We start from the raw sequence: 27,783 nt of genomic DNA on the forward strand, positions 1-27,783 counted from the left end.
ATCTTCAATTTTACTTCTATGTAAAACTGGAATCTACATCAGGAAGTAGGAGATATTCTGAACTATTTTAATTATGAAATACATCTCTAATATACGCTTAATCGCTTATTTTAATCACAGTATAAATCGGAAATTAAATGGTGTGATTCAGAAGAGAACGAGAAATTTAAACAATAGTAATATCTTTACTGTCCATGTTGTAGCTGAGCACTGTTATTATTACTGTTATTGTAGAGAACAGCTCGAAATGCTAAGAATTTAATTTTACAGTCTTTGGCGTATAGAATTTTGTGGTGTACATTTTATTTAAATGTTACTATTTACAACAGCTATTGCGGTAACGATATAGGAGTTATTATATAATATACAGTGGTACCTCGGTTCTTGAACGACTCCCTTCTCGAACAATTCGGTTTTCGAACATATTGTTTGAGGAAAAGGTTTCTCGGTTGTCGAACCAAGCTGTCGTGGCCCGAACCCCCGAAATAACCCGACTGATGACCCGAACGAACCTTCGACCATTTTCGGCCTACGCCAAGCTTGCCCAAAACATTTTACCCGCACCTGTCGCTCAGTCCACACCCCCGCTAAAATCTGCTGTGAACGTTCTCGTCTTTCTTTTTGTTTTTTTTCTAAATATTCTGATTAAATAAGCCACTATGGGGTCAAAAAAGGATAATGAAAGCAGCAAACCAAAAAGAAAAGTTGTTAGAGCCACAATAGAGGTGAAAAAAGATCTCATAGCGAAGTATGAGAGTGGTGTTTGCGTGTCTGACCTTGCTACACAGTTTGGTATGGCTAAGTTTACAGTCTGCTCCATACTGAAAAATAAAGAGGTCATTAAAGGAGCTCATGTTGCAAAAAGAGTGACAGTGCTTACGAAACAAAGATCATAAACAATGGAAGAGGTAGAAAAACTGTTATTGATTCGGATAAACGAAAAACAGTTAGCTGGTGATAGCATTTCTGAGACCATCATTTGTGAGAAAGCAAAGCAGTTGCATGCTGATCTCCTGAAAAACACCCCTGGAACGAGTGCTGATACAAGTGATGCCTTTAAGGCTAGTAGGGGGTGGTTTGAAAAGTTTAGGAAGAGAAGTGGCATACATAGTGTGGTGAGACATGGGAAGGGTGCCAGGCAGAAATAAACCTCATTAGACAAGTTATTAGTGAGAAATAGGTCCAGTGAGTCTCAAGCAGGTTGTAGCGGTGCAAAGAGACAGAAGAGAGAAAGAACCCCAGAAGGAGAGTTACCTGACGTTTTTATGGAAGGTGACTTTCCTTCCAAACAATAATAACTCAGCTGGATAAATGAGCAAAAATGAAAAAAATATCTATAAAATATTACTTCAACCAATGAATAAATAATCACAATTATTGACTATACATACATATATGTTACATGTGGTATGAAACGCTTATGGAGAAGAGGGGTGGAATGCCATGTATCTGTCATGTTCTAAGAAAATGATAAAAAGAAAGTTATACGAAACAAATCGAAAGGGGAAAAATTTGTCTGTTGTAATATGGAGTCATAGTGTGTTACATAATGTAAAACTGGGTGGCATGGTGTATTGTCTCGTAAGCACGTCGTGGTATCCCGTGCAAAATAAAGAAATGGGTTACGTGTTGTTTAGAACTACGATATTGGGTTGTTTAATGAAAAACATAGTTCTGTGTTTATCACTTGGAAATGCTGTTTTCACCTATAATGCCACTGGTGTTTCCTAAACTTAATTTACATACTTAATCCGAGTTAACTCTCTAGTTCAGCAGGAGGGGGGGCTCACTTTCACTTTTTAATTTTTTTCACCAATTTTTTAAAATAATTTATTAGAGTCAATATATCTTTTCAGTGCATATTTAATGTTTACTTTGCGAAAAGTAAAATAATAAATCTATTTAACTGTTTTAAAATAGTTTGGATTTGAGATAAGTATTCAGTCATCCAAAAATGATTTTTCCTAGGATGTGTTTTTTGCACACAGTTTAAAAGCTAATAGATAAGAAGAGGGCGAAGCCCGCAAAGTCCCCCCCAACCCCACCCACATCGTTGTGCATATTATTTAGATACTGCTTCAGGGGGTTACGAATATGGAGTCCACAGTTTCTCAAGTTCAGTCATGTGTTAAAAAACTTCACTAACGTCATGTTTGTGTGCTGCTATTCACATGTGTTCTTGTTTTTTGTATTAATATTTTTCAAAGGGTGAACATTCTCGTATATTGTGAACCTTAAACGTAGCAGTTGAAGGAAATGATTCGACAAGGACAAATCCACAAGTGGAAAGATAATTATATGAGGTCCCTCATTGGTTCACAGTGTTGTTCTGATATTTAGTGATTTAAACGATTCCTCCTTGCGTATGATAATAGATATGTATTTTATACACCTTTGAACATGTAGGTAGTTTGTGTCAGCATATGTTATAATGGTTTGTTAGTTCAATAAGAAGCGATTGGCTTGTGATCAAGCTGGTAATATAAATATTTTTGCTGGCCTGATGTCCTTGTCTGATAGTTTACATACAGTAACCGCCTCGAGCGCGATATACATTATCTTTGAGTGCCTGTAAACGTGCATCTACCAGCAGAGGATGTGGTGCCTCCAAATATATTAGTTTTATTCCTTAATTTGGCAATAAATGCTCGCGTGCAGTGAGTAAACTATATTAAAAGACAGTAGGCCTAACTTTTGTGGTAAAAGTCACGTAAACTGAAGATATTTTTATCTCCACATTCTTCTTAATTTGTCAATTTTGAATCCCATCTGACGAATTTCGGAACTGACGAAAGTTCTTCTGAACAGTTTAAATTGAAACTGCCTATTAAAAGGTATAACTCGTAGCATCCGAGATCTATTTAGTTTTAAATAGTGACAACACACCGTATTTAGAAGTGTATACGCCCGGCTTGGCCAGGTGGTTTAAGGCGTGCGACTCGTAATCTGAAGATCGCGGGTTCGCATCCCCGTCGCGCCAAACATGCTCGCCCTTTCAGCCGTGGGAGCATTATAATGTTACGGTTAATTCCACTATTCGTTGGTAAAAGAGTAGCCCAAGAGTTGGCGGTGGGTGGTGGTGACTAGCTGCCTTCCCTCTAGTCTTACACTGCTAAATTAGGGACGGCTAGTGCAGATAGCCCTCGTGTAGCTTTGTGCGAAATTCAAACAAAAAAAACAGAAGTGTATATATATATATATATATATGTTGTATATTTATGCATGCACGTTTTATAAGCGATTTAGTAGTTCTTTATGTTGCAATCTTTTTAAGTTTGTTTTCATGAAATATTTTAAAGCACCTTGGATATCTGCTTAACCTCATTAAAAAAATTGTGTCCGTCTCTTATCACAGTTAATTAGTGATATAACCAAATTTCTCCTTAAGGGTTTATGTAACATCCGTCAAAATTGCTTTGTTCATGTTGTTTTCTTTATAACTTATTAAAGTTTAAGCGTAATTTATAATGAGATTTATTGCTAAAACAGCATTGTAATACGAATCACGTTTCGTTCGTGTACCGTGCTGGTTACAGCTTAGTTTCTTATGGGATATTATAGTTTACCAGTTTTAAAACATACATAGGAACTATTAATTTTTTATCCAGGTTAGCGGGTCGTACACAATTTGGGTGTATCGAAACGGTCTGAGTAATCTTAAACTGTTATTTGACAAAAGTGTCCTTATGTAACTGGCGAATTGATGAACCAATTGCTACCAAATCTGACACGAACAGTAATGGTTTCCTGGAGAGTGACGTGGGTGAGGACTTGTATCTAACTAATACTTTATGACCCCTGGAGAACCCTGTGTCTTGAATGGGTACGTCAACCAGTACCAAAGTCATCTTTAAGGAATGGATATTACGTATTCCCATAAGAACAAAATTATTTCTTTCTTCCTCTTTACTATACAACGCTAAAATCAGGGGTTCGATTCCCCTCGATGGGCTCAGCAGATAGCCCAATGTGGTTTTGCTCTAAGAAAACACAATCTTCCTCTTTACAATAGTTTTTTTTGGTACGTATTCGCATAAGTCACGAAAATTTTAGAATTTGTTTTAGACATGTCACGAAATCTCAGTGTTTTGACACTACTTTTCCGAAGTGTGCGACCGTTTCAGTTATATAGCACAAAATCACGACACGTACATAGAAATGTCACTGCGATTTGATTACGTAGACAAATAACCTTTCAAAAAAGAAGAAAGAAGATATTGACTTTTGTAAGCTTGACAGTTTAAACCACCCACTTTATTGCTGAGGAGTAATGACTTCCACACGAACTCCCTTTTTAGGGCTAACGACTTAAAACAGTTAAGGTTTCTGAACTCTAATGAAGGACTAAGTTAATTTAAGTGTTTATTTACAGCAATTGAAACTCACGTTACATAGTAAAATTTACATATTATAGCCAACTCAAAACTGTAATTGTTAGTTTTGTTTGCCAACATTGTATGCGTATACAGAAGAAACATTACGTATTCCTATCATCTTCCTAACATAGGCCTTTCTTTAGGTATTGAGGAGGCCGTTCTTTACGTATATGGAACATTACAGAACGAAGCTCCGGTTTATGGAACTTAGTTAAGAATAATTTCGAATATTACTTCTTATAGATGAGGGACGGATTCTGTTAAAGTTTGATCTTCGTGTTTATTGTTTTAAAATAAAATAGAAAAACAAACCCGAAAAGATACGTATGTACGTGTATATGTGTGTTTGTGTGTAATATACGATTTAATTTTACATTTTTAAACTGTTCCTAGGATTTCGTCCAACTTACATGATCTTTGTTGAATAAATCTTCATACGAACACAGGGTGCAGACGAATAGATTCGGTTTGTGGGAAAACGCCCAGTTAAAGTGTCACATACGTGCGTGGGAAAACGCCCCGTCAAATGTCAGTTTTGTGTTTTTTTTTTTTTAACATCTCATGTATGGAAACAATGTATTAAAGAGGCAGCTAGTACTTTAATAACGCAGTACAATGTCTTTAATATAGAATTTGGTTATGGTACACAAAAATTACGTTATTGAAAGATATTCGAGCTTTATAGACAGCAAGCATAGTTTATCAAAATACGAATTTAGGTTTGCTTCATGTATGGTTTTGGTATTACAAAAACCAAAGTTGATGGGTTGAATTTGTAGTATGTGAAAATGTTGTTATTACATTATATTTGGAAGATGGCTATAACTGGAAGATATAACTGTTTTTGGGTGACAAATCTTACATGCGCCTTAATAATTAATTTAGGTTGATGGAACGTCTGCTGTGTTAGAAGTTTTTCTCCATGGCGAAACATACATTCAGTTGGAATTATCTAGCCCTCGTGTATTTACAATTATTAATTATTATTTTCACTAAATCATGGTGCCATGAAAACTCGTCAATGTTTCTGTATATTTAGAAACTCACTGAGTCGGTGTTTCACCAAGATTTGTGCGGATACCTTGAATAAAAAATCTGTTTAAATGACCAACTTCAGTGTACTTGTGTATGTCTTGTTCATGCTTTAAGTCATACTGTGTAAATATGTATATATATATATAGATATATTTGATAGTTTCGTCCAAGGTAACATATTGAAAGTAAAGCCCTGTGGTATACCTCTAGATTTAATAGCTGGCGAGTAGGTTTCCAATCTGTGAGATGTCACAAAATATCCAATCCTTCTCCATTTTAAGCAGTGGGTGCGTTATAAGACTGAGCGTGGACTGCAGGTAATAGGGTGTTGTTGACTAGTCACCTTCCGCCTGATTCAAAATTAGGGACTGCGGCAAATAGCCGTAGTAGTTTTGTAACAAACAAGAAACTAAGCCAAAACTTTATACACATTGCATAAAAATTATCAGACAGAATAATAACCCAAGAAGTGACCATAGATGCCCTTGACCAACTGCATTCTCTCTAGACCATCATTTCAAAATCAAGAACGGCTAGTTATTTTCAACCCCAATAAAGAGTTAGTTTTCTGGAATATCCACATGAAACTACTCAAAGGTCTTATCGTTGAATACTTTTGTTATGTAATTTGAATGTAGAAAACCTCATGCGGTAACCCTAATGATTCGTTTCTGTTTTGGGATTTCTCCTAACCTCGATAAAAGATTATTCTAAGGATCTAAATGTGTAGAATAGATTAGTTATTCTTCCACAATAACTAAGATTATGCAGTTTATTTTACTATTACGTATATACTATGTTTATTTTGTGTCCGTTTGTAGAGAAATAAAAATATATATGTGTGGGGAGAAATCACTATTTCAGTTATCGAAACAAAAGAACATTCATAATACTTTGTGTTTCGGAAATATTTTGTTCGTGAAGTTTGTACTGTCTGGCTTACATTTCAGTGTTATTCTGTTCTTCTTATAGCGTTCAAAAATATTGATATAGTTTCATCCTCGAAGGATAATGAAGTAGCAAAATAGAAACCAAATTAATTATGTTTGTATGCGTACGTGGAACTGGGTTCAAATTTTATTTTTCTAACGCGAAAAGAACGAATTATTTATTATATGGTGATTTTTCTTATAAGAGCTGTTAAGAAACTATTACCAAGTAATAGTTAGAACATCATTGTTTTCTGTTTTATTCAAATTTATTTGATGCAACGGAATCGCTTACGGTGAAACTGTTGCATTTGGTGGATATTTGCGAAAATAGCCTACAGTCGGTATTTCTTGTGAACGAGTGAAACGACGGAATTTTTAACACCAAAATCCTGTTGTTGGTGGTGTTTTTTTAAAATTACTGTTTCACATTTTATTGTTGTACTTTTCCTGTACTTTCACGACCAGGTCGCTCGCGTCTCCTGTGTAGGCTCTGCAGGTAGTTCCTGAGTGGCTGGTTGAGGTGGTGGATGACGTCGTTTGCCACCTGCTTGACGACTTGAAATCCACTCTGCTCCTTTAGTGGCTTTTATCGAAGGAAATCTAGCTTGTAGCTGCTCCACTCTCTGAGGAACGTGTTTCGGTGAACTTGTTTTAGGTATGTGCTTGTCCTGAGTTTCGTTTAACGGAATATAATTCTGATGTAATGTAACTGGAGTTGGCTTCCGTGCAATAGAAAGTAACCACCCCACCACTTTCCATGGCGATCTCTAGGTAATACATTTCTTTGCTTACGTTAAAAAGAAGAATGCCCATTAAGTTCGAAGTCCCGTCGCGAAGTCTGCATGTAGCAGGACCTGTGTGGGGTTACCACCCCCAGTTCCTGAAATGGAAGACCTGGGCGCAACCTGCCAGATCTAAACATTCACTGGTAGGTATTCTAAGAAATGATTATTTAGGGTTATTTTCTGGGTTTGACATCCTTTCCAGACAACTCAGAGTTAGATTTTTTACGTATAGATGAAGTTACACTGCTATGTTTTGATACACTGTATTTATTTTATATTATTTACTAACTTGTTTACCAGCTTGTCGGTTCTTTAGACAAAGTGTGTGCTGAATTTAGGAACTAAATTGGATATTTCAAGAATCCCGAAAAGCAACCATAAGTAGTTAATCAAACTAATGCAGGACGTAGTTAAAACCCGTCTGAAAAATAATAAACACCTTGCACGTTTTTATCCAGACCATGTTGTGTTACCTCTAACTCCTTCCAACCCGGCCAGTTATAGAAACTTTCCTTAGGAAATATGTATACCCTCTTAACCCTGTTCGTTGATACCATGGTCCTTTGTTCTTGTTTGTAAATAGAACCTGTTCATGTGTGGAATTACTCATTTTTTAAACAAGGAATCGTTCCTGAGACACTTCTGTTTTATCTTGTTTTTATAGTGTAAGAAAACTAATAGCTATCACACAGTGATAGTAATACCTGGTGTTCCTTGAACTATATATAACCGAAAGCTCACGTTTTGTTTTGGGATTATCTTTTTTCTTTAAAAGTTGCCAGTAAACCCCCCTCACAATTGATGTTTTAAATATAACTTAATATTTTTGTTGCATGAAAGCTCGCATACAAGGTATTCGAGAATGCAGTGAAACTCCAACCTCAATTTATTTGAGCATGCTTCAAGAGTATTTAACATAAGAACAGTAAAGGTTTAGTAGAGGAGTTCGAGTTCCCTACACTCGCTAAAAATATGCTATAGACGTGAACGTGTATGTGCCGTTTGTACCTATGTAATGCTAAATATATAGGCTGAATTGTACCTTAGTAACGTGAGCATTTGAAAGTCTTGAAACACTTGTTGGTAGTTACTGGGGTTAAACGACACATACCTTCTGTCGAAAAGTAATTATTAAGCCTCTGTCGATTCACCCTTTTGTCTTTCTTTTCGTCTTCATCATCAGTTTTTGTTTTGTTTTTTAAATTAAACTACTTATAGCCTTTTACATAATTGTACCAAGTTTGTAACAGCAACATTGATAAAAACTTTATACTGGAGTTCGTAAAAATGTTTGTTGTTTCTTAGTCTTTGGATCATAAGTGTCAATACAACCAGGAAGTGTTTGTTTTTAATATGCTGTAGTTTGTAGAAGGTTTGTTGTTTTATAGTTTTGGGATCACAATTGTAGATGTAACCAGGAAGTGTTTACGAACTCTTTCTGTGTAATAGACAGTGCGAATTCACACATCACTGTTCTGATAAAACTTCGTTAACTGTGTAAAAACTAATTATTAAATACTTGTTCTTGTGTTCATATAACACCGAACTTTTCTGAAAACAAAACAGAAGCATAATTTGATCAAACCATGTATATATGTGCATATTTATAACTGGTAGAATGACAAAACAGTAGCGTTACGTCACTCGCTGATGGTCTACAGAAACGAGTGCATTAATTGGTGTTTCAGAAGAACCATGCACACATACTGAGCAACGCATGAGGCACTGATGGTTAATGTACGTTGGTATGATTGACCCTTAGAAGGGTGAAATGTGTGGGAAACCCGGAACTAGCTGGATTCGTTTATAGAGAACTGTTCAAATCCATGGAGTTATCGCGAAGTCTAATTCTTATGTTTAGTTTTTTATCTCCAGAAGTTATCCCCTAGCTTCTATTTTTGCAGTTACTACTTGTGGTTTTAACATTCCACGCACTACTAAATACTGAATAAATTTCTTTGTAGTAAATCTACCTGTGTCATTTCTCAGAGATGTAATCATAATTTACAGTGCGAATGAGGGTAATGTGGAAGCGCTCTTGTACTTCGGGCTTTATTTTACATTCATTGATACGCTTTAGTCGCTAACTGCAATGAGAAAACACATCGTTGATTCAAGTGGACATCCCTGTAACATTTTGACATGTATTATGCAGTATCGGTGATAAGGTCTGTTTGATAATTTTAACAGTGAGAGCTTATTTCAGTCACTTGTATGTATGTCTATTTCTCTCTCTACCTAGTCGTGTGAAATTGGCAGTTTCTCTGACTTCGTGGAATAATGTTTATCGCCTTCTCACGATTCTGGCGAATAACGGATATGGCAAAAAATATTTTAATAGTTTTTACACATAGATATTATTTATAAAAAAAAAAAAGTATCTCAGTGTAGAAAAAATTGGTAGAATAAAAATTATCAAATTAAATGTATGTAATAAATATTATTTTCAAGAAAAATTTTGATTTTTGTTATTAATTAATTTATATATCGCCGTCTCCGTAAATTTTAAGATATATATATGTATGTATGTGTAATTCTAAAATATGTTTTCTCGAAACGTTTTAGTAAAAACTCAAAGTTACATGTCTTATTCTATGGTTATAAATATTTATTAACATCTGTCATACAAGCCAACCCGACATCTTGATGTGAATCAAGGATTTAACCATTCCGTAATGGTTGGAGTTGTTTTGATTAGACAAAAAGAAAAGGTTTGGCACTATTTGCAAGGTCTAGGTCACTGGACCAGATCCGTGACCTGAACCAAGACCATGATAGCCAACACGAAGAAGGCACCTTGTAAAACAATATAGAAATAAAACATGTTTAAAATGTTCTAAAAGTAAGTTAAACTATAAGTCCAGCTCTGACGAGGGAAGAATTCATTCGAAGGTATCTTAACCGAGTTGACTCACCAGCCTAATCAGAGACTTGCCATTTAATTACTACTGGCCAGGTGGTTAAGTCGCACGATTCGTAATCTGAAGGACACAGGTTCGAATCCCGTCTAACCAAACATGCTCGCCCTTTTAGCCGTGGGGTGTTATAAAGTTACGGTCAATCCCACTATTCGTTAGTAAAAGAGTAGCCCAAGAGTTGGTGGGTGGTGATGAGTAGCTGCCTTCTTACACTGCTGACTTAGGGACGTCTAGCGCAATAACCCTCGTGTAGCTTTGCCGAAATTCAAAACAAACCAATTAATTAGTGCACTGACAGCAAAACATAAAATAATGGGCACAGTAGTATTGTTACTTTTAAAAAAGGGGAGTTGGATCATATATAAAAAATGATTAGTTTCAATACCTTGAGAAACTATAACAACACAAAGCCCAAAGATGCAGTGTTGAAGTACATTCACAATACATCACTACAATCAATACATTCACATCAAGATGATGTTCTAGCGATTGTCAAATTAAAAATGTAATTTCTGCAATGCAAAATAAATACAAGAAGGATATTATAATGCCCACTACGACAACACCACAGTATAATCCATATGGATTTTATTGTGTCATATTTTAATTGGCCCGGCATGACCAGGTGGTTAAGGCACTTGACTCGTAATCTAAGGGTCGCGGGTTCGAATCCCCGTCACACCAAACATGCTCGTCCTTTCAACCATGGGAATGTTATAATGTTACGGTCAATCCCACTATTCGTTGGTAAAAGAGTAGCCCAAGAGCTGACGGTGAGTGGTAATGACTAGCTAGCTGCCTTCCCTTGTCTTACACTGCAAAATTAGGGACGTCTAGCGCAGATTGCCCTCATGTAGCTTTGCGCAAAACTCAAACCAAACTATATTTTAATTAATATATAGGGTTATCTTTTAGAAGTGGTGCCAAACTTCATTTACTGAAATCTATCGAAATAAATCACCGTTTTCCAGAATGATTCCTTGACCAACCATCTTTAGACTCAGTACTGAGAGATGCTGGGCTGACCTGTGTGCCAGGTGTTAATAAATATATTTATTTATACATAAATGTGTTATGTATATAACTCTGGAATTGCCGATCGTGTTACCCCAACCAGTTTTTCGAATAAAAACATCTGTAGGTCCATGTTTTTCGTATCTACATCTTTAGTGCCATATGAATCATACTTAAAAGTATAAACAATGGTACAATGAATCTGACAAACTGCTTCTGGTGTTCCATATTTATTCTACAAAGAACACGAATGGGTTAGTTCGTTCATGTATATCGAGCGTTGAAACTGGAAAAACGTAAGTCTGTATAAAAAACATAAATATATCTATTTATCTGTTCCTTGTACGTTTTCACATTTCTTGATCAATCAGCATCAAATTTGACACAGTGATACAGGATAACGTAAGGAAAGTAATGGAGGAAGGGGTTGAACACCCATTTAATTTCATATCGATAAAATTCTTGAAAACAGTGTCTTCCCTTTCACTATTGTTAGATTTATCTATTTTTATTGCGCATTTAATGTTTATTGTGTTAAGAAAAAATATAAACACAATTTACTATCCTTCGTTTCAAACGAGTTTTTATTTCACCCGTCCATTGGACGGGTACTCCAACTTGTTTATTGAATGTGATGTAGTATACGGACCTTAAGGGTAAGTGAACGTTTTGAAGATGTTTCACCAAGCTTACATGCAGAGGGTACAGTACGTAACAGGTCATCGTGTGACGTCATGTGGTTCAAACCGCCAGCCACGATAATAAACGCTTTGTTATTTACTACGATATAGAAATACATTTTAGGTTGATATATGCGTTATAAGTTGAGCGTGGAAGCCATTTTGTATTACGTTGTGGATTAAGAATGTGGTTATTTTATGTGTAAATTATTATTTTAACAAAGCTACGTAAATAATATACGAGTTTCGACTGTTAAATTTAGTTAAAAGTTAACTTTCATCTTAACCAACGTTTACAAAACTTGTTTTTGAACTGTTTCAATGTATATATTTTACATATTTCAGAAGTAACACTGATACGGGTGCCGTGTGTGTGTGTTTAACTTTCTATAGCTCAGAAGTAATAATTATACTGGTACCACTGCTGTGTAACTTTGTATGTAATAAATTTAGAAGTAATAAGAATGTTGAATATATAGTTCACAAGTTACAGTTGCATGTGCACTGTGACTTGCAGAAGATTGTATATAGTTCACAAGTTACAGTTACACGTGTACTGTAGCGTTTTATGGTTGAGAAGTAAGTTTTACTGGCACAGTATTGTAACAAGGTAAGTCTTGGGTTAGTAATGAATTACCAAGTAGATATAATATAATATTGTATATCCTGTAAAACCTATAGGTGTTTATTTTAACTCTGGTAATATTTCGCAACGAAACGTGTAGTCAACGTTTATTATAATGCTTGGCGTGACACTGAAAGTATAGATTTATTCAGAAGTCACTTTATCACGTTGAATTCTTAACATCTGTCGACTATCACTCGCGTTAAAACGACTTTCCTGTTCGGGGAAGCAATGAAAAAAACGGGTTTATTTTAAAGCACAGAATCTGTGCGACATTTTTTACAGCATTGTGTCAGACGATGCGTGGTTAGGCATGTTTAACCAATACGCCTTGTGGGCAGACCACTTTTCGTTCTCATGCAGTGACCGTGTTTTAGCGGGCTAAGGACTCATCACATGATACCTGTCAGTTTGGTTGAGAATGCAGCTTCCTGAGTTTAACTATACAGTGTCATCTCTGTACCGCGTGTATTTAAGGACACACAGTGAAACATTGTGTTTCGTGTAAAGTGGAATAAGAAAATATATATATATAATGTGTGCTATGTCTGTCTTGATTAGGTGAAGTTTTGGAGGAAGGCTTCTCAGGAAATCCAAAACTGTATTTGTGAAATTACAAATAGCAAGTACAGGAAGTACCGAATAAAAGTAACATTAATGAACTAGCTCTCTTTTCTTCTTTTCTTTTCCAGAAAGTTCAGGAGACATCCATTAAAAATAACAGAAATTAGTCAGACATTTTTTCTCTTCCAGAATGCTTGGAGGCATACATTAAATACAACAGCATTGTCTTAGCCCTTTTACTCTTCCAGAAGGTTCAGGAGGTATCCACTAAAATTGACAATAATCACTTTGCCCTTTTACTGTTCCAGAAGGTTCAGGGGCTGTCCACTAAAAATGACAATAATCACTTTGCCCTTTTACTCTTCCAGAAGGTTCAGGAGGTATCCACTGAAAATGACAATAATCACTTTGCCCTTTTACTCTTCCAGAAGGTTCAGGAGGTATCCACTGAAAATGACAATAATCACTTAGCCCTTTTACTCTTTCAGAAGGTTCAGGGGGTATCCACTAAAAGCAATAACAATTATTTAACTCTTTTCTTGCCTTACAACGGTATAGAAATCGTAATGAACCTTTAGAACTTTTCTTTGTTTGTCCAAGCGCAAAGTGACACAATGGTTTGTCTGCACTCTGTCCACTATGGATATTCGAACCCTGGATATTAACGTAGTAAGTCCGTGAAATTACCGCTGACCTAACGGAGAGCATTCTAGAAAGAAACTCTGCTCTAATATTTAGAACGATAAATATATAGAACATCACCACCAAACAGTCAAGTAATATCAAATCAAAACAAAGGACCGCGTTAAAAACAGCAAATCCAATTCTCTGACTAATGTTAGTTTGTTGTGAATAAAAACAAGTTCAAAACAAAAACGCTGTACCAGTCGAAAGGATACCCTAGGTATAAACTATATAACTATTACATTTTAAAGTTAAAAATACTGGAAAATTATTGTAAAATGATTTGAAAGATGTGTTGACTTCACAATTTCTTCGTAACTAGAATATAACACCACCCCCCTTTAGTGTAAGTTGGCCACTACTGTTGTGCTGTAAAGTTTTGACCCAGAGAAAATACCTGGCTGTTTAGTTTGACCTGATGGGGTTTGACTTAGCTACTCGGAATGTTGTACTGATCTCTTGCCAAACTACACCGTCAGATATTTGTGTTGTAAGTTAAGTATGGAAACCGTTTCGTATTGCGTTGTGAATTATGAATGTGATTATATTACGCTTACGTATTTTTCTTTCACGTTTAACTTTCAATCACATTTAATTGAAATTTCCAGTGAACTTCGCACTAAAAATGACTGTTGTTAAACTTGTAAAAACACCTATATATGTACGAACCGTACTACAGATATTTTTGCGACTTCGTTTCTCGTGCTTTTCCTGGTGTGTGTTATCTGTAAGAAAGCACTTGGCAGTAGACTTAGCGAAGCGAAGAAAACTCGAGAGTTGTATTACGCCAGAAAACATTCGTGTTACTTATTCAAGTAGTTAATAGCTATACGTATAAAAATGAGGCCTTTTTTCTTTTTATTGTTAAGAGACAAAACTTTTCACCCACCTTCGTTTTGAATGAAGGTTTCTTGCGTACCACATCGTTTTAAAATGCCCAGTGAAGCCAGTTGTTTAATTTTATTATTATACGTGCATTGCTACATATTATTGTAGCCAGCAACTGTATGCATAAAGTATAACAAACAAACAAATTATTTGTAATAATTTATTGACGTCAGCTTACCGCTGCTTTGCAATGACCGCCATTAAATATTGCCGAAAACGTATACTGGTAAGCATAGATCATGTTTATGTCCACAAGGACTAGAAAAAACAAGTGACACATTGTTAAAATAATATATCTCTCACTTCATGTTTAATTTTAATTTTTTTAAGTAGCTACATTATTTTAGGTGTTCTCGTGTTATTACCTGTGCTAGGAAATTATATTCGTCCCACAAACGTTTATAATTCGACGGTTTAAAACCACTACCGCAACCAACTCGCCCAAAATGTTTAAAATACAACTATTTTTGAAGTATGCAAGGAAAATTATATTTCTTCAAACGATGCCTCGTTCAATACTGTAAAAGTTATTTCAGATTGAATAAACATGAATTAATAGAGAGGTTTATCTCCTTCATTAACTGGACCTGGCTAATGGTTAACGTGTCCGTACGGTGGACTGAAGGTTTATGGTTTGTGTCTCGTCACGATCATATTAGCCCAAGAGTTCATAACGGACTTTTGCCCATCTGCATTCCTTATTGTTTATCAATTCAAAATTAAGGGATGTTTTTCTCAGATAGCCCTTTTGTTGGGCTTTTTAAGAAAATCCTGAAACATGAAGGTTTCTTCTGCATTAAAATCATTAGTTAACAGGTTTAAACAGGGTTGCTTAACATTTAATCTTTGTCTTGCAATTGTAGTACAAAATCTTAACTTAGAAAGCAACAGATAAGTAACTTTACCTTTTCTGTCACTAATATAAAGATTAAAAAATGAATATTTCAGTTCTGAAACTTGCGTTAATATTGAACACGCTTGTCCAATGGTGAGCCCAGCAGATAGCACAATGTGGCTTTGTGCCAAAACAAATACTGAGACACTGAACAGTCGCATTAGAAGATATCACCTTGTATGTACGTTGTCGAAAATAATTTATTCAGTACAAAAAATACGATGCGCTTTTGAAATATATTCAGTTTTTACACTTGCAATTCATAAATATTTGGAATGTTATAGATGCACAGTAATATTTTAATTTTTGATAACCCTGAGTGGTTACTTGTATTTCAGTTACATTAGGCTTAACGACTAAGAATTAATATAGAATTTAATATTATGAAATTATTGGCATATTTATAATTTTGCTTTAAAAAGTGCTGTTTGAGATACTTATTTACATCTTGCAGAGTGATTGTTTTGCTTCAGAAGTGACGAGACTCAGTTTTTAACTTATTTTATTGATACCAATCAAACTTATATTACCTTTCAATTTTTAACAAATACTTGTTTTCTTGGAGTATTAATTTCTTTATATTTCCAAACTTTAGAACCACATTTCATAAAACAATAACAGAAGTAAAGCAACATATTGTTTTGGGTTTCATGTATTAAATGTGTTTTTCCATTTTTTTTCTGTGTAAAGAATGCTCAATTTACCTGCTTGACTTAAAAAGTTATAACTTTTTTCTAAACTGCAGTGCTAGTACAATAAAATCACACAGATTTCCATTGCATTTGGTAAATTTACTACTTATTTGGTTATTTGTTACAAACATTTTGAAAAAAATAATTTGTATGTGTTAACCTGCATTTGATTGCCATTTTTAGTAATATACTTAAAATAAATTCCAGCCAAAATTCATAACATTCATAAAATTTTAAAGGGGACAAAATAGGAGCTTATTAACCCATCAAGGATGTCCCCTTCCATCTTCCTACTGTAACCACCTCTTACTACTCATATTTTTATCTAATTTTCTCTTGAACTCAGTTAAGTTTTCTGCTTCCACCACCCCTGAAGGCTGCTCATTTTAAAAGCTAACCACTTTTTGAACAGTAATAATGTTTAAACTGCAGAAATCTCCTATGCTGCCAAAAATGTGAATTTATGCCCCCTTTTCTTATTGTTTTCACTACTAAACCATCTTTAATACAGCTAGCCATTCCAAAAATCTTATTTTCATCTACAAACTTCAGAATTTTGTTAGTCATTTCAGAATCAATATCTTTAATATAAATTACAAAGAGCAGAAGACTCGTAGTTCGTTCATCACAGAAAAATCGATTAACCCCATTAGTGTTACAGTATTATATTTTAGTAATAGTTTACAAAAAATATTACTTGAGAAGTATCAGCTAGATTTATTTTTTAAATTGTTGCTCCAAGTTATTTAGGCCTAATATCCGTGATAAAAGTTAAGGGTGCTAGGTGTAATGTATTCCAAAGTTTTGACGGTTTTCTGTTATTTTATTACTGTGAATTGTATGAAAATAAATTAATACCGAATTTTCATTTTCTCACAAGATGTTATTATGTCATTACTGAGTTCAGCATATCAAGGTTTGTTTGGATTACATCATTACACGTATATCAACATGAAGCTCATTTTTATTCTGTACAAAGGTCCAAAATATTTGTTTTGCAAGGCAAACACATGTTCACGGCTATAGTAAGAGTACACACAAAAATGACCTGTAAGTTAAGTAAAAAAAAAAACTGTTTATGAGTTGACGTTTCAGCTTCTTGTTTTTATCGGAGCTTATAGCCAAACGATCAGTTTAAAAAAATTATTCTGTAGTTATAAGTCATTTCTTTGTTTTTGTTACGAGTCAAATATTTATTTCATTTAGCCCTTCATTCTATACAAAACAAATTGAGTTATGTATCAAATTGAGTGAATTGTTATTGCCTGCCATGATCACAGACATTTTTTATAAGTTAATAAGTGATAAAGAAAACTAGTAATGAACAAATTTTTCTTTTTGGTTAGAATCTCATCACAGATATTTAGGTTTTTTTTGGTAAATTGTCAATGAGGAGATAAAAACAATGAGGACCAACAGAACCGAAGTTGACTATCAGCCAGTTATGGTATTAATTCAACCCTGGATATAAAATAAAAGTGCAATGTGTTGGTCTTGAAAAACAAAAAAAGATGGTGATTTTGTGCCGTGAGAGGGATCTGGATCTCTGATTTTGATGCTCTAATTGTTCAATTACAGTGATCTTGGTTGGCAAAAGTTTGTTCATAAAGTTGTTATTTTTGTATGTTATTAGAGAAAAGACAAAAATCGATTGAATTGCAATTCTAGGTTGTAATAAAGTCGTCCATTATAAAACAGTTATTATTTTCCACCATTCGTGCTAATAATTTCAAACCACGAGAACCAGAAAAAACTAATAATAACTGTAGTTCAAAATTCAAGTGACCAACAAGAGTTGGAAATGCTACTTCAAGATAAAATTCAAAACAAACAAAACCATTTGTTCCAATGCAAAAGGCCGACTATATTCCTGTCAACGTTTTTAGCCAAACATGTTATTCGATACATTAAGACAGTTTGTGTGGTTCACATATGTTTAAATTTTCTTTAGAGACTCCACGACAGCTAATGATTCCTATCATTCATTCGTTTTTATTGATATATTTATTTTAATAATGTCATGAATACAATATTCAAGTAGTTGCAGAATAGTCTATTACACTACCTTTGTTAAAAACATTGCCTAGTTATTTTTGTCTAGGTGTTTCATTGGTCACTCAGACATTCTGATACGACACAATAACTTCTGTGTTCGTTTCTGTTAAATCCACTGTACAACTTAGAATATTTTCTTCCTCTTTTAGTTATTGTATAAAGTGTTGAGAGTACAAGTATTTCTAGTATCTTATGTTTTCTAAATAATTGTACAGAGCGTGGCCAAGTAGTCAGCGTGCCCATCCGTAACTCTAAGTGTCTTTCATTCACCTCTCCATTGCTTATTTTCGAACAGTGAATGCATTAGAACAGTGGTTCTCAACCTTTTTTATGCCCCGCACCCCGAAAAATTTTTAATATGTTCTCGCACCCCTTACAGTAATTATTTATTTAAGAATAAAGGTGAAGGTGGCCAAAACAAATTTTTATAATTAGTTTTTAATGAAATAAAATCGAACGTAATATTTGAATATATAGGGCAGTATCCTTAATATAAACAAAAAAAAACTGAAATGTTATCTCGTACCCCCAAGGGAACCACTGTATTAGAAGAATTCCACTGATCAAACTTTAGAATGGACGGCAACTGCCTGTTGTGGAGACACAAGTGTAGAGGACGACGTTTCAAAAGTCTTCCGCCTTTCCTTTTTTATATAAAAAAATACAAGTTTCGAAATGTAAGTTAAGTTTGTGGAGATAAACTGGCTTCTTCGAGGAAAAAGGCAAAATGACTGGTTAATTACCTTGGTGTAATAATACAGTAATATTGCAAAGCCAGTTCAATGCAGAGAGAAATCTTTTTATATTTGTAATTTCTAACTATTTTTATTGCATCATTTTGGAACACCGAAATGACTACAGGCTACCATTTCCACCTTTTAGTATACCCTAACCTCGCATATCGTAGTTAATGAAGTAAATAAATTTTGTGGAATCAAGCTTGATCAATAAAGAGGCAGAACACTGCAGTCGAGGCAGTCAAACATTGGTAAATTTCTTTGTGAACCAATAAAAAAATTAAGATAATTCATTAAATGATATTGTGGTGTATTGACAGGATTAAAATTGGCGAATATAAGTTAGATTAACAATTTATAATACATAGAAAAACCATTGCGTTTTTGTAACGCTGCGTACCAACAATGGATTTTATGTTCTGTCGCTTCGCAACAAAAGTATAACCTAACATTGTTGTTAATTAATGTAATGAAAGTAAAACGTGAAATCCATAGACAACAAAGCTGGAGAAATGTTTGTTGATTTCCCAGTGTGAAGTCTCCGTTGTTTAAATAGGTTTGTTCTTTTTTGAATACGTTGATGATGCAATGGAAATTAGCTTAACTCGGAGATGATTTAATAATAAAATTGAATCGATATTTTTACTTTAATGATAAACTATGCACTTGACTTAGGGTACGTGATCCTAAACTACATGTTTACTTTAGGCTTGTTATATCAACACTCACCACACTTATAAGGTTTCTCGGCCCTCTTTGATCCCAATCACTAAAATCGCAATGGGCAGACAATAATAAAAATATTCGATCTGGATAAGTACGTTTAGGCTTTTATGGTTCCTATTTCCAGAAATTGAGCGTGACGTGACGTGACACAAACTGGCTTTTAATATAGGTTAGATAAACGTGTATGCAAAATCTATGGAACTTTTTAGTTGTATGAAAAACATAAATTCTTAAATTATTACTGTATAAATCATTAAGACTCGATAAACGGGATCCACTTATAGTTGCTCTTAATTTTCTGTCACGCTCTTTCATGAATAGTTTCTTCTTGAATATCAGGCTTGGAGTCCAAATGTTTTTTCTTGTGTGAAATATGTTTCACAATTGGGAAAGTTATTTCAGAGGGCGGGGTGAAGTAACACTTTATCAGTGGTGAGACAAGTATTGTAATGAGGTTGTAGACGCTATTGTACGAAAGCGTGTTACTTGTGAGTATTAATATTGACTTTTAATTAACAACGGTATCTGATTGGAGGTTTTGCCTGATGTGAATAGTGTTTCTCGTGTACCGTTACCTAGATCTTAACAATACGAAACCTGCGTTTGCTGAATGTTCTATTTAATGGCAGTACGTGTACTGTCCGTGTGGGCTGGATGCTAACATGGAAATAGGTCACTTTTTGTGGGCTAACTTGTAAAGCATCTGGTCTTAGTCGCCTTCAAGGTCTGTTGCACGCAGCTAGGCATAAGATTCGGAACAGAATTATAAAACAACTGATTGAACCTGTGTAAAACGACATTTAATGAATGGTCTGTTCTCGTGAGTTTGCATTAGACATGAAAGGGTAAAGAAAGTTGTTAAAGGCAAAAAATTTACCTGTAAAAATCTAATTATTTGTTAAATGTCTGTCGGCAACGTAAAAATGTTTGTGTGGTAGATTAATCATGAATTATCAGATACTTTGCCTTTTGTTGTTTTTGAATTTCGCGAAAAACTACACGAGGGCTATTTGCGTTAGCCGTCCCTAATTTAGCAGTGTAGGACTAGAGGGAAGGCAGCTAGTCATCACCACCCACCGCCAACTCTTGAGCTACTCTTTTACCAACGATTAGTGGTATTGACCGTCACATTATAACGCCCCCACAACTGAAAGGGCGAACACTTACTCTATTCATAAGAGTTTTAAAAACAAAATCTTCTGCTCGTACATAAAGGTACCCACAACAGAACAGAATTTGAAACCTATGCATATGTATATTTTTATGTTTCTCCAAGTTACTACTTTTTTTTTTTTTTTCAGTTTAGTGTTTGTAGAGATGAATTTATTCAAGACTTAATATACAGTTTCTTAACACCAGAGTCTGGAATTCCACCAGGCAGCTTTCAGTAAATTATTGTTACAACTTGCAGATAAATATTTTGGAATTTCGACATTCAATAGCGTTGTAGCTTCAGTTCACTGAGATTGAAACAAATAATTAATGTTCTGTGATTAGGCTTGTTAGAATACCGATATTCTTTTATGAACCCTCGTTTCCCCCCCTTGTATACGTGAGCTAACTTGTATTGTTACGTGGGTATGTTAAGGTTGTTTACAGGTAATGTCACATGAGAAAGGATAAGAAAAATAGTCGCTTCGTGTGCATATTTCATACGATCACTTCAAGCATTAGGCTGGGAGTGGCCTGTTGGTTAGTTTGTCGGGTTTTCGATTGAAGGGTCCAAGGTTCCAGACGTGATGTTGCAACATGTTTTACATTTTCAACTGTGAATTCCTTTATATATATATAACTGCCATTCACTCTTATTACTACCCTTGTAGCGGCGAGTGCTTCAGGCTGGCTTCCTTCCCTCTAGTCGGTATACCTTAGCTTCAGGGGTTTCAGAGCTGTCTTGTTTAGTTGACGTGAATGTAAAGCGTGTTTAGGTTGAAATTCCAATTTCATTAAAAAAAACGTTTTGTAAAATGAGTATTAACACTGGGTTTTTGAAGAGCTGATAGCTGTCCAAAAACTTGTATATGATTTAAACAAAGGTGTAATTTTTATATGCTGACGTAAATGACTTTTAATATTATAATGAATATCATGTTTGTGGGGGTTGATTGTTTGTTATTATGGCCAAAAAAATGACCACTGTTAAACTGAATTCCAAACAGTTGATCATCACGTGTTGTCTATTAAACATTACACGTGACCTTCCTTACCCAGGAACTTCACATTATCGACGAATTCAAGACTATACGAAGTTACAACTAGAGGGCACCACTATAATTGCATTTGTTTTCTCCCAAAAACAAGTTGTAATGTACTTGTATTTTTATTATTATTTTCGAACTACTAATTTCTTATAATTTGAAACAGAACTTTCAGCAACTTGAGCAGTAGTAACGCGTTGTGTATGTTTTAGTAACTTTACAGAATTGTGGGGCTGTAGTTTATGACATTATACGCCTATATGCGTGTTTGTAGATTTGAGATTGGATTAGCGATACGGTTCTGCGATATATTTAATATCGTACGTTCGATACAGATCTGTAAGTTTTGTGTAATGTTTGGACACACAAAGCTTCCATTTATAGGTCAGCTCAGATAACAGACTTCCTGACATGAATTCTGAGGCGTTTGTCATTAGTTACGAATTATATCGGACATTTCATTTTTACTTGGAACGTTTAAACACGCGCATACAAAAGTACTTTAATTTGAAGGCACTGTTTTTAATTGCGGATCCGGGCGTGGCTTAGTTGGTAGTTTTGTTTTTTGGCTATGAATCAGAGGGTTCATACTTCATGGCCAGCTGCCGTAAAAACGTTCTCCGCCCTCTGGGACCATGGGCAAGTTAATGAGAGTGTCAGATAAATTCCACTATGCAGTCAGATAAGAGTAGCTCAAGTGTTCGCGGTGAATGTTGGTATCCATTTGCCTTCCATTTAGCTTTATCACTTCAGTATTAGGAACAGTTACGCACAGATAACCATTGTATAAAATAATTCGATTGCAAATGCTAAATAGGTTTCAAAAATGTCGTAAAGCTAAAACTGTATTGTGATATTTTCTACAGTGCTGAGTAATTAATCGAAATTTTGATTCGATTAGTAAAGAAAACAGCGCTCTTTGCATGTTCATTCAGAGTGAATCTCACAGAGCCAGTGCTCTCTTCACTCTCGACCCGACATGGCCACGTGGTTAGGGCGCTTGTCTCGCAGTCTGAGAATCGTGGGCACGAATTGTCGTCCAACCAAACACACTCGCCCTTTCAGCTGAGCTGCGGGGGCGTTATATAGTTACGGTCAATCCCACTATTCGTTGGGAAAGAGTTTGTAGTGGGTGATAATGATTAGTTGCCTTCCCTCTGCTAAATTAGGGTCGGCTAGATATCCCTTGTGCAGCTTTGCACGAAATTAAAACAAACCACTCGTCACTACCTTAACCTGCAGGAAAAAATAACTGGGATGGGGGGAGGTTCTGGCACCAAAAACTGCGAGAGTAACTCTTCATTCATGACAACATGGTTTTCAAATAACCTAAACATGGTAAAAAGTGAATGAATTATTTGAGTTTATTAAGTTTCTCACCCCAACAGGTCATAGCTAGATATTTTATATTGATATTGACCTAGTATTAGCTCTATTTAAAAATATGTTAAATGAGTAAACTATTGTTGTTTTCTTTTAAAAATGATTTAATAAGAATAATCAGTAATCAAGACTGTATACAAGCATCGAATCGAATTGAAAAATTGCTAATCGATCGACATTAATTAACTACGCCAGTGGCCCGCCATGGCCTGGTGGTTAAGACACTCGACTCGTAATCCGAGGGTCGCGGGTTCGAATCCCCGTCACACTAAACATGCTCGCCCTTTCAGCTGTGAGGGGGCGTTATAACGTTACGATCAATCCCACTATTCGTGGGTAAAAGAGTATAGCCCAAGTGTTGGCGGTGGGTAGTGATGACTAGCTGCCTTCCCTCCAGTCTTAAACTGCTAAATTAGGGACGACTAGCGCAGATAGCCCTCGTGTAGCTTTGGGCGAAATTCAAAACAAACCAAATATTTTTCAAACTTCAAATTGCAGCGCTCCCCTCCCAGTTCAGCAAAGGTTCCGTCGCGTTCTACCTTCTTCATATTAAAACAAATGCAAATAATAATAGAAAATCAACAGTTTCTTCATCTGCTTTTAATATTTTTTTAAATAAAAAATGGCTGAAAGTAGTGAGTAAATGTGAGAGGAAAAAAACCCTGGAGAACAAAGTGATAATTTTGTTATCGTCGTTATATTTAGTTTTTTTCCGCCCAAAGCTTCCTCCTCACCACCAACCACACACGCGCCCCCTTGGGGATCGTCCTACAGTTGGGGAAACGCTGATTCGTGGTAATAAGAACAGAGAACAATGTTTTGTCTGAGGTAATATGAGGTTAACAAAAATAATCGGTGACTATGTTGTTATCCTCTGGATGTCTGTATGGGGGGAGTATCCATACACTTGGACAGCATTACTTGTAGCTTTCACATGTTGTAAATCTTACTTGTTTCCATGGAAATATTTCGTTATCATTGTTTAACAGTAGTATCTATAAGATTTCTGTTGTCATAAGCATTTTGTGTTAGTAAAGTAATTTCAGTGGAACCCCTCTAATCAGGCCGGTTTGTCTCAGTCCCAAAGGTGGCTGCTTTAGAGGGGTTCCACTGTAAATGAGTGTTGTGGGTGGTATTCCTGTGTTATATGTAGGAATGTTATATTTGCAGTTATTTTTTTAGTTCTCTTAACTCGTTGAAGATGGTGCTGATGCTACCGTACTTACATTGAATGTATTATATGCTCACTAGTTTTAACGTTATGTAATTTATTTTAATCACTACTTCAAACATAATATAAATGCACTAATAAAGACGTACATTAGAGTTGACGGTGGGAAATTCTGGTGAATATGAAAACGAGATAAATGCGGTAAAAATCGTCTTCGGTTAACTCGAGTTTTCTCTCAATATTTTGATCTAGACAAATTGGTATAACAACTATACAACTCCTGCAGCTCACTTGTCACTCACTCTCTTTTCCATGGTCAGGTGGTTAGGGCATTCGACTCGCAGTCTGAGAGTCATGAATTCGAGTCACCAAATATGTTCGGCCCTTTCATCCTTGAGGCGTTATAATGTACGATCAATCCCACTATTCGTTTATATAAGAGTAGCCCAAGAGTTGGCGGTGAGTGATGATGACTAGCTGTCTTCCCTCTAGTTTTACACTGCTAAATTAGGGACGGCTAGCGCAGATAGCCCTCGAGTAGCTTCGAACAAAATTTAAATCAAACTTTGCTACCTAAAGCACTTAGTCTGAGTAACTTGTAGAAGTTTATAAGTAAGATCACAAATGTTTAAGAAACGTACAGGGAATATTCTTTCTACCCCAGTAACCTCGGTCATCGGCTTATCTTTTTCTTAGGCATTGGAATGTTCACGGTTAGCGCTTGACTTTCCGAATTAAACAAACAGGTCAGACGTGCAGTCGAGGCCAGAATTTTTTCACTGAATGCCAACATTTCTCTCCTCACAGATACACAGTAAAAATAGGTCTAATCGTGTAGTTCCGCCCCGTGTTCTCTATGATTGTCCAAGCTGGCGTGCCAGTTTTCCATTCGGTTTGTGTGTACTGTTTGTTAGTTGTCTCAGAGATTCTCATCTGATTGTTCGAAACTGTTGGTTCGTGGTACAAGCAAATATCGAAGAATCAGCTGTTGAAATATTAAAACGTATTCCATACAGTTTATTTGACAACAAATGAAATGTGATTCCTTATAAGATAAAAACTCAAATAAGGGACATTCAGAGCCACCATTTTAGGTGGAACAATCTGTCAGGCATGTGGTCCAAATAGGTAATTTTTCTCTGAATGCTAACACGTCTTGCCATTATAAAAATAGGCCTCAATTGTGTGGTTTTGCTTCGTGTTCTTTACGGTTGGCCAAATTAGCATGGCATTTTTTTTTCTCCATATAGTGTAAAAATGAATGAAGACAAAAGGAGAAATGAAATTTTAGCTTGGATATTTAAGTGTTTTATGAGCTTCAAGCATAATATATCTAATATTTAAACAAATGTTATAATAAAATAAAGCAACCTTCATAACATGAAGTACAAAATAAAATGAATATATGGAGGAATCAAACGTGAGGTATTGTTTAAAAGTTTATAGTTCGAAGGATGTCCATACACAGAGTGAAAGTATAACATTATTTTTCTTACAATACCCATCATTCTTTTGAAATTCCCTTAAAATTGTTTTAACACTTGAATATTTTCAGTTTGATAGAAAATAGACATGTTTGCGTATTGAGTAATTACGTTTTGGGGCCTAATTTTTTAACTACTATAAAAAGCTGAGTTTTTGTAATGGTGACTCAGTTTTGAAGATGGCGTTTCACAAAAAATATAAAACCATGAGAGTGTTTCATGAAGAACTTGATTTCTAGTCTAGAAACGCACGACAGAAACTAATCCAGTGTGGCACAATACAGTTCACTTGTAAACAGAAACTAATCCAATGTGGCACAACATAATTCACTAGTAAACAGAGACTAATCCAATATGGTACAACATAATTCATCAGTAAACGGGAACTAATCCAGTGTGGCACAATGTAATTCATCAGTAAACGGAAACTAATCCAGTGTGGCACAAGATATTTCACCACAGAAATATAAGGTGTGGGAAAATACAATTCACTAGTAATCAGACACTAATCCAGTGTGGCACAATACAATTCACTAGTAAACAGAGACTAATCCAATGTGGCACAACATAATTCACTAGTAAACGGAAACTAATCCAGTGTGGCACAATGTAATTCATTAGTAAACGGAAACTAATCCAGTGTGGCACAAGATATTTCACCGGTAAACAGAAACTAATAAGGTGTGGGAAAATACAATTCACTAGTAAACAGAAAATAATCCAATGTATAGCACAACACAGTTCACCAGTAAACAGAACCCTTGTTTGCTAAAGAGTGGGCTCTATATTAAATGAGTACCAGTGTATAGAATATGTTTAAAAGAAAGCTGTATACCGGGTTATATTTGCACTCTGTGTCTGTCACAAATCGAATCCGAACCTCGGCCCTCAGGCATATCGGTGAGTGTAAAAGTGTAGAGGGCCGTGAGATAATACTTTAATTTTTGGTGTTTACACAAAGGTTTATATTAGACTTTTATGTGTGAAGTTTACCTGGTTGTGATATTGTGAATCCTATAGTTCTTAACACTTTGAACCTCATGGGGTAGGTTGTTGGTCCTCGTGCTGACTAAGTAAAGGAAAATGAGTTGTTGGATCAGCCATTAGTTGTAAGTTTACGAGATCGACTGTTGAACTTATCATAATCATAAAAGCCAAGTGTTAGTCGGTCAGTGCTCTATTGCTCCAAATTTCATGAGCTACACGAGTCCAGTTTCATTTTTCTCTCCAATAATACTTCCTCTTTTCATTGCTCGTTCCCACTTGAGTTGAATTTAATCAGTAAAATAAGTGTAAATGTCTCCTAAATTTCGTCACTTTTACTGCTATATGAAAGCCTGCCAAAGTGGGAGTTTTTATACCAAGGATTTATTTAGCGACAAATTAATTTCACCCAGCGCTAAATAAATCCTTGGTATAAAAACTCCCACCTTGGCAGGCTTTCATATAGCAGTAAAAGTGACGAAATTTAGGAGACATTTACGCCTATTGTAATAGTTCTCTTAAAACCACATTTCTTGTAATTATATAATAACTATAATCAATAAAAGCTGCGACATTGACTAATTCTGGGAAGAGACAGTCTTTACATAAAGGATATTTGCTCATGATAGGTTTTGGTCTTGCTGGAAGTCCTTCATTTTTATTTCTTTTGTTTCGGGCAGCAAAGTTGCAAGTGTCAATTATGACAGTTTTTTTTTTCACTAGTGTTGAATAATACGCTAATTTGTGGAGATTTTGTTGCGATGATATAATATTGAAAGGGCGTGTGAAAGTTTTTTCAACAAGATTAAATAGTTAGCGGAAAACGGGAAGATTTCAAAGTGGAAGCACGCCCGTGACGTCATGTGTAAGAATTGTCCATAAACATAGAACCGTAGGTGATTTCCAGCTTTCTTTAATTCCAGATAGGTGACTGATTATGATTTTATCAAAGCATGA

At 35.3% G+C, this 27,783-nt stretch overlaps 1 protein-coding gene across 5 annotated transcripts in view; it reads left to right on the plus strand.

The window, feature by feature from the left end:
- LOC143240325 (germinal center kinase 1-like) overlaps positions 1-27,783 on the plus strand; it is a 104,953-nt gene that overhangs the window by 43,814 nt on the left and 33,356 nt on the right. Inside the window, exon 1 of one of the 5 annotated variants that reach the window (XM_076482569.1) lies at positions 6,930-7,271. The exons of the other annotated variants lie outside the window; for them this stretch is intronic. Within the exon in view, the coding sequence (XP_076338684.1) occupies positions 7,149-7,271 (123 nt within the window). The 5' untranslated portion in view covers positions 6,930-7,148. Of the gene's footprint in view, positions 1-6,929; positions 7,272-27,783 lie in introns of those variants that run through there. 5 annotated transcript variants of the gene reach the window in all.

The sequence above is a fragment of the Tachypleus tridentatus genome, chromosome 13, assembly GCF_004210375.1.
Source record: "Tachypleus tridentatus isolate NWPU-2018 chromosome 13, ASM421037v1, whole genome shotgun sequence".
Lineage (NCBI taxonomy): Eukaryota > Metazoa > Arthropoda > Merostomata > Xiphosura > Limulidae > Tachypleus > Tachypleus tridentatus.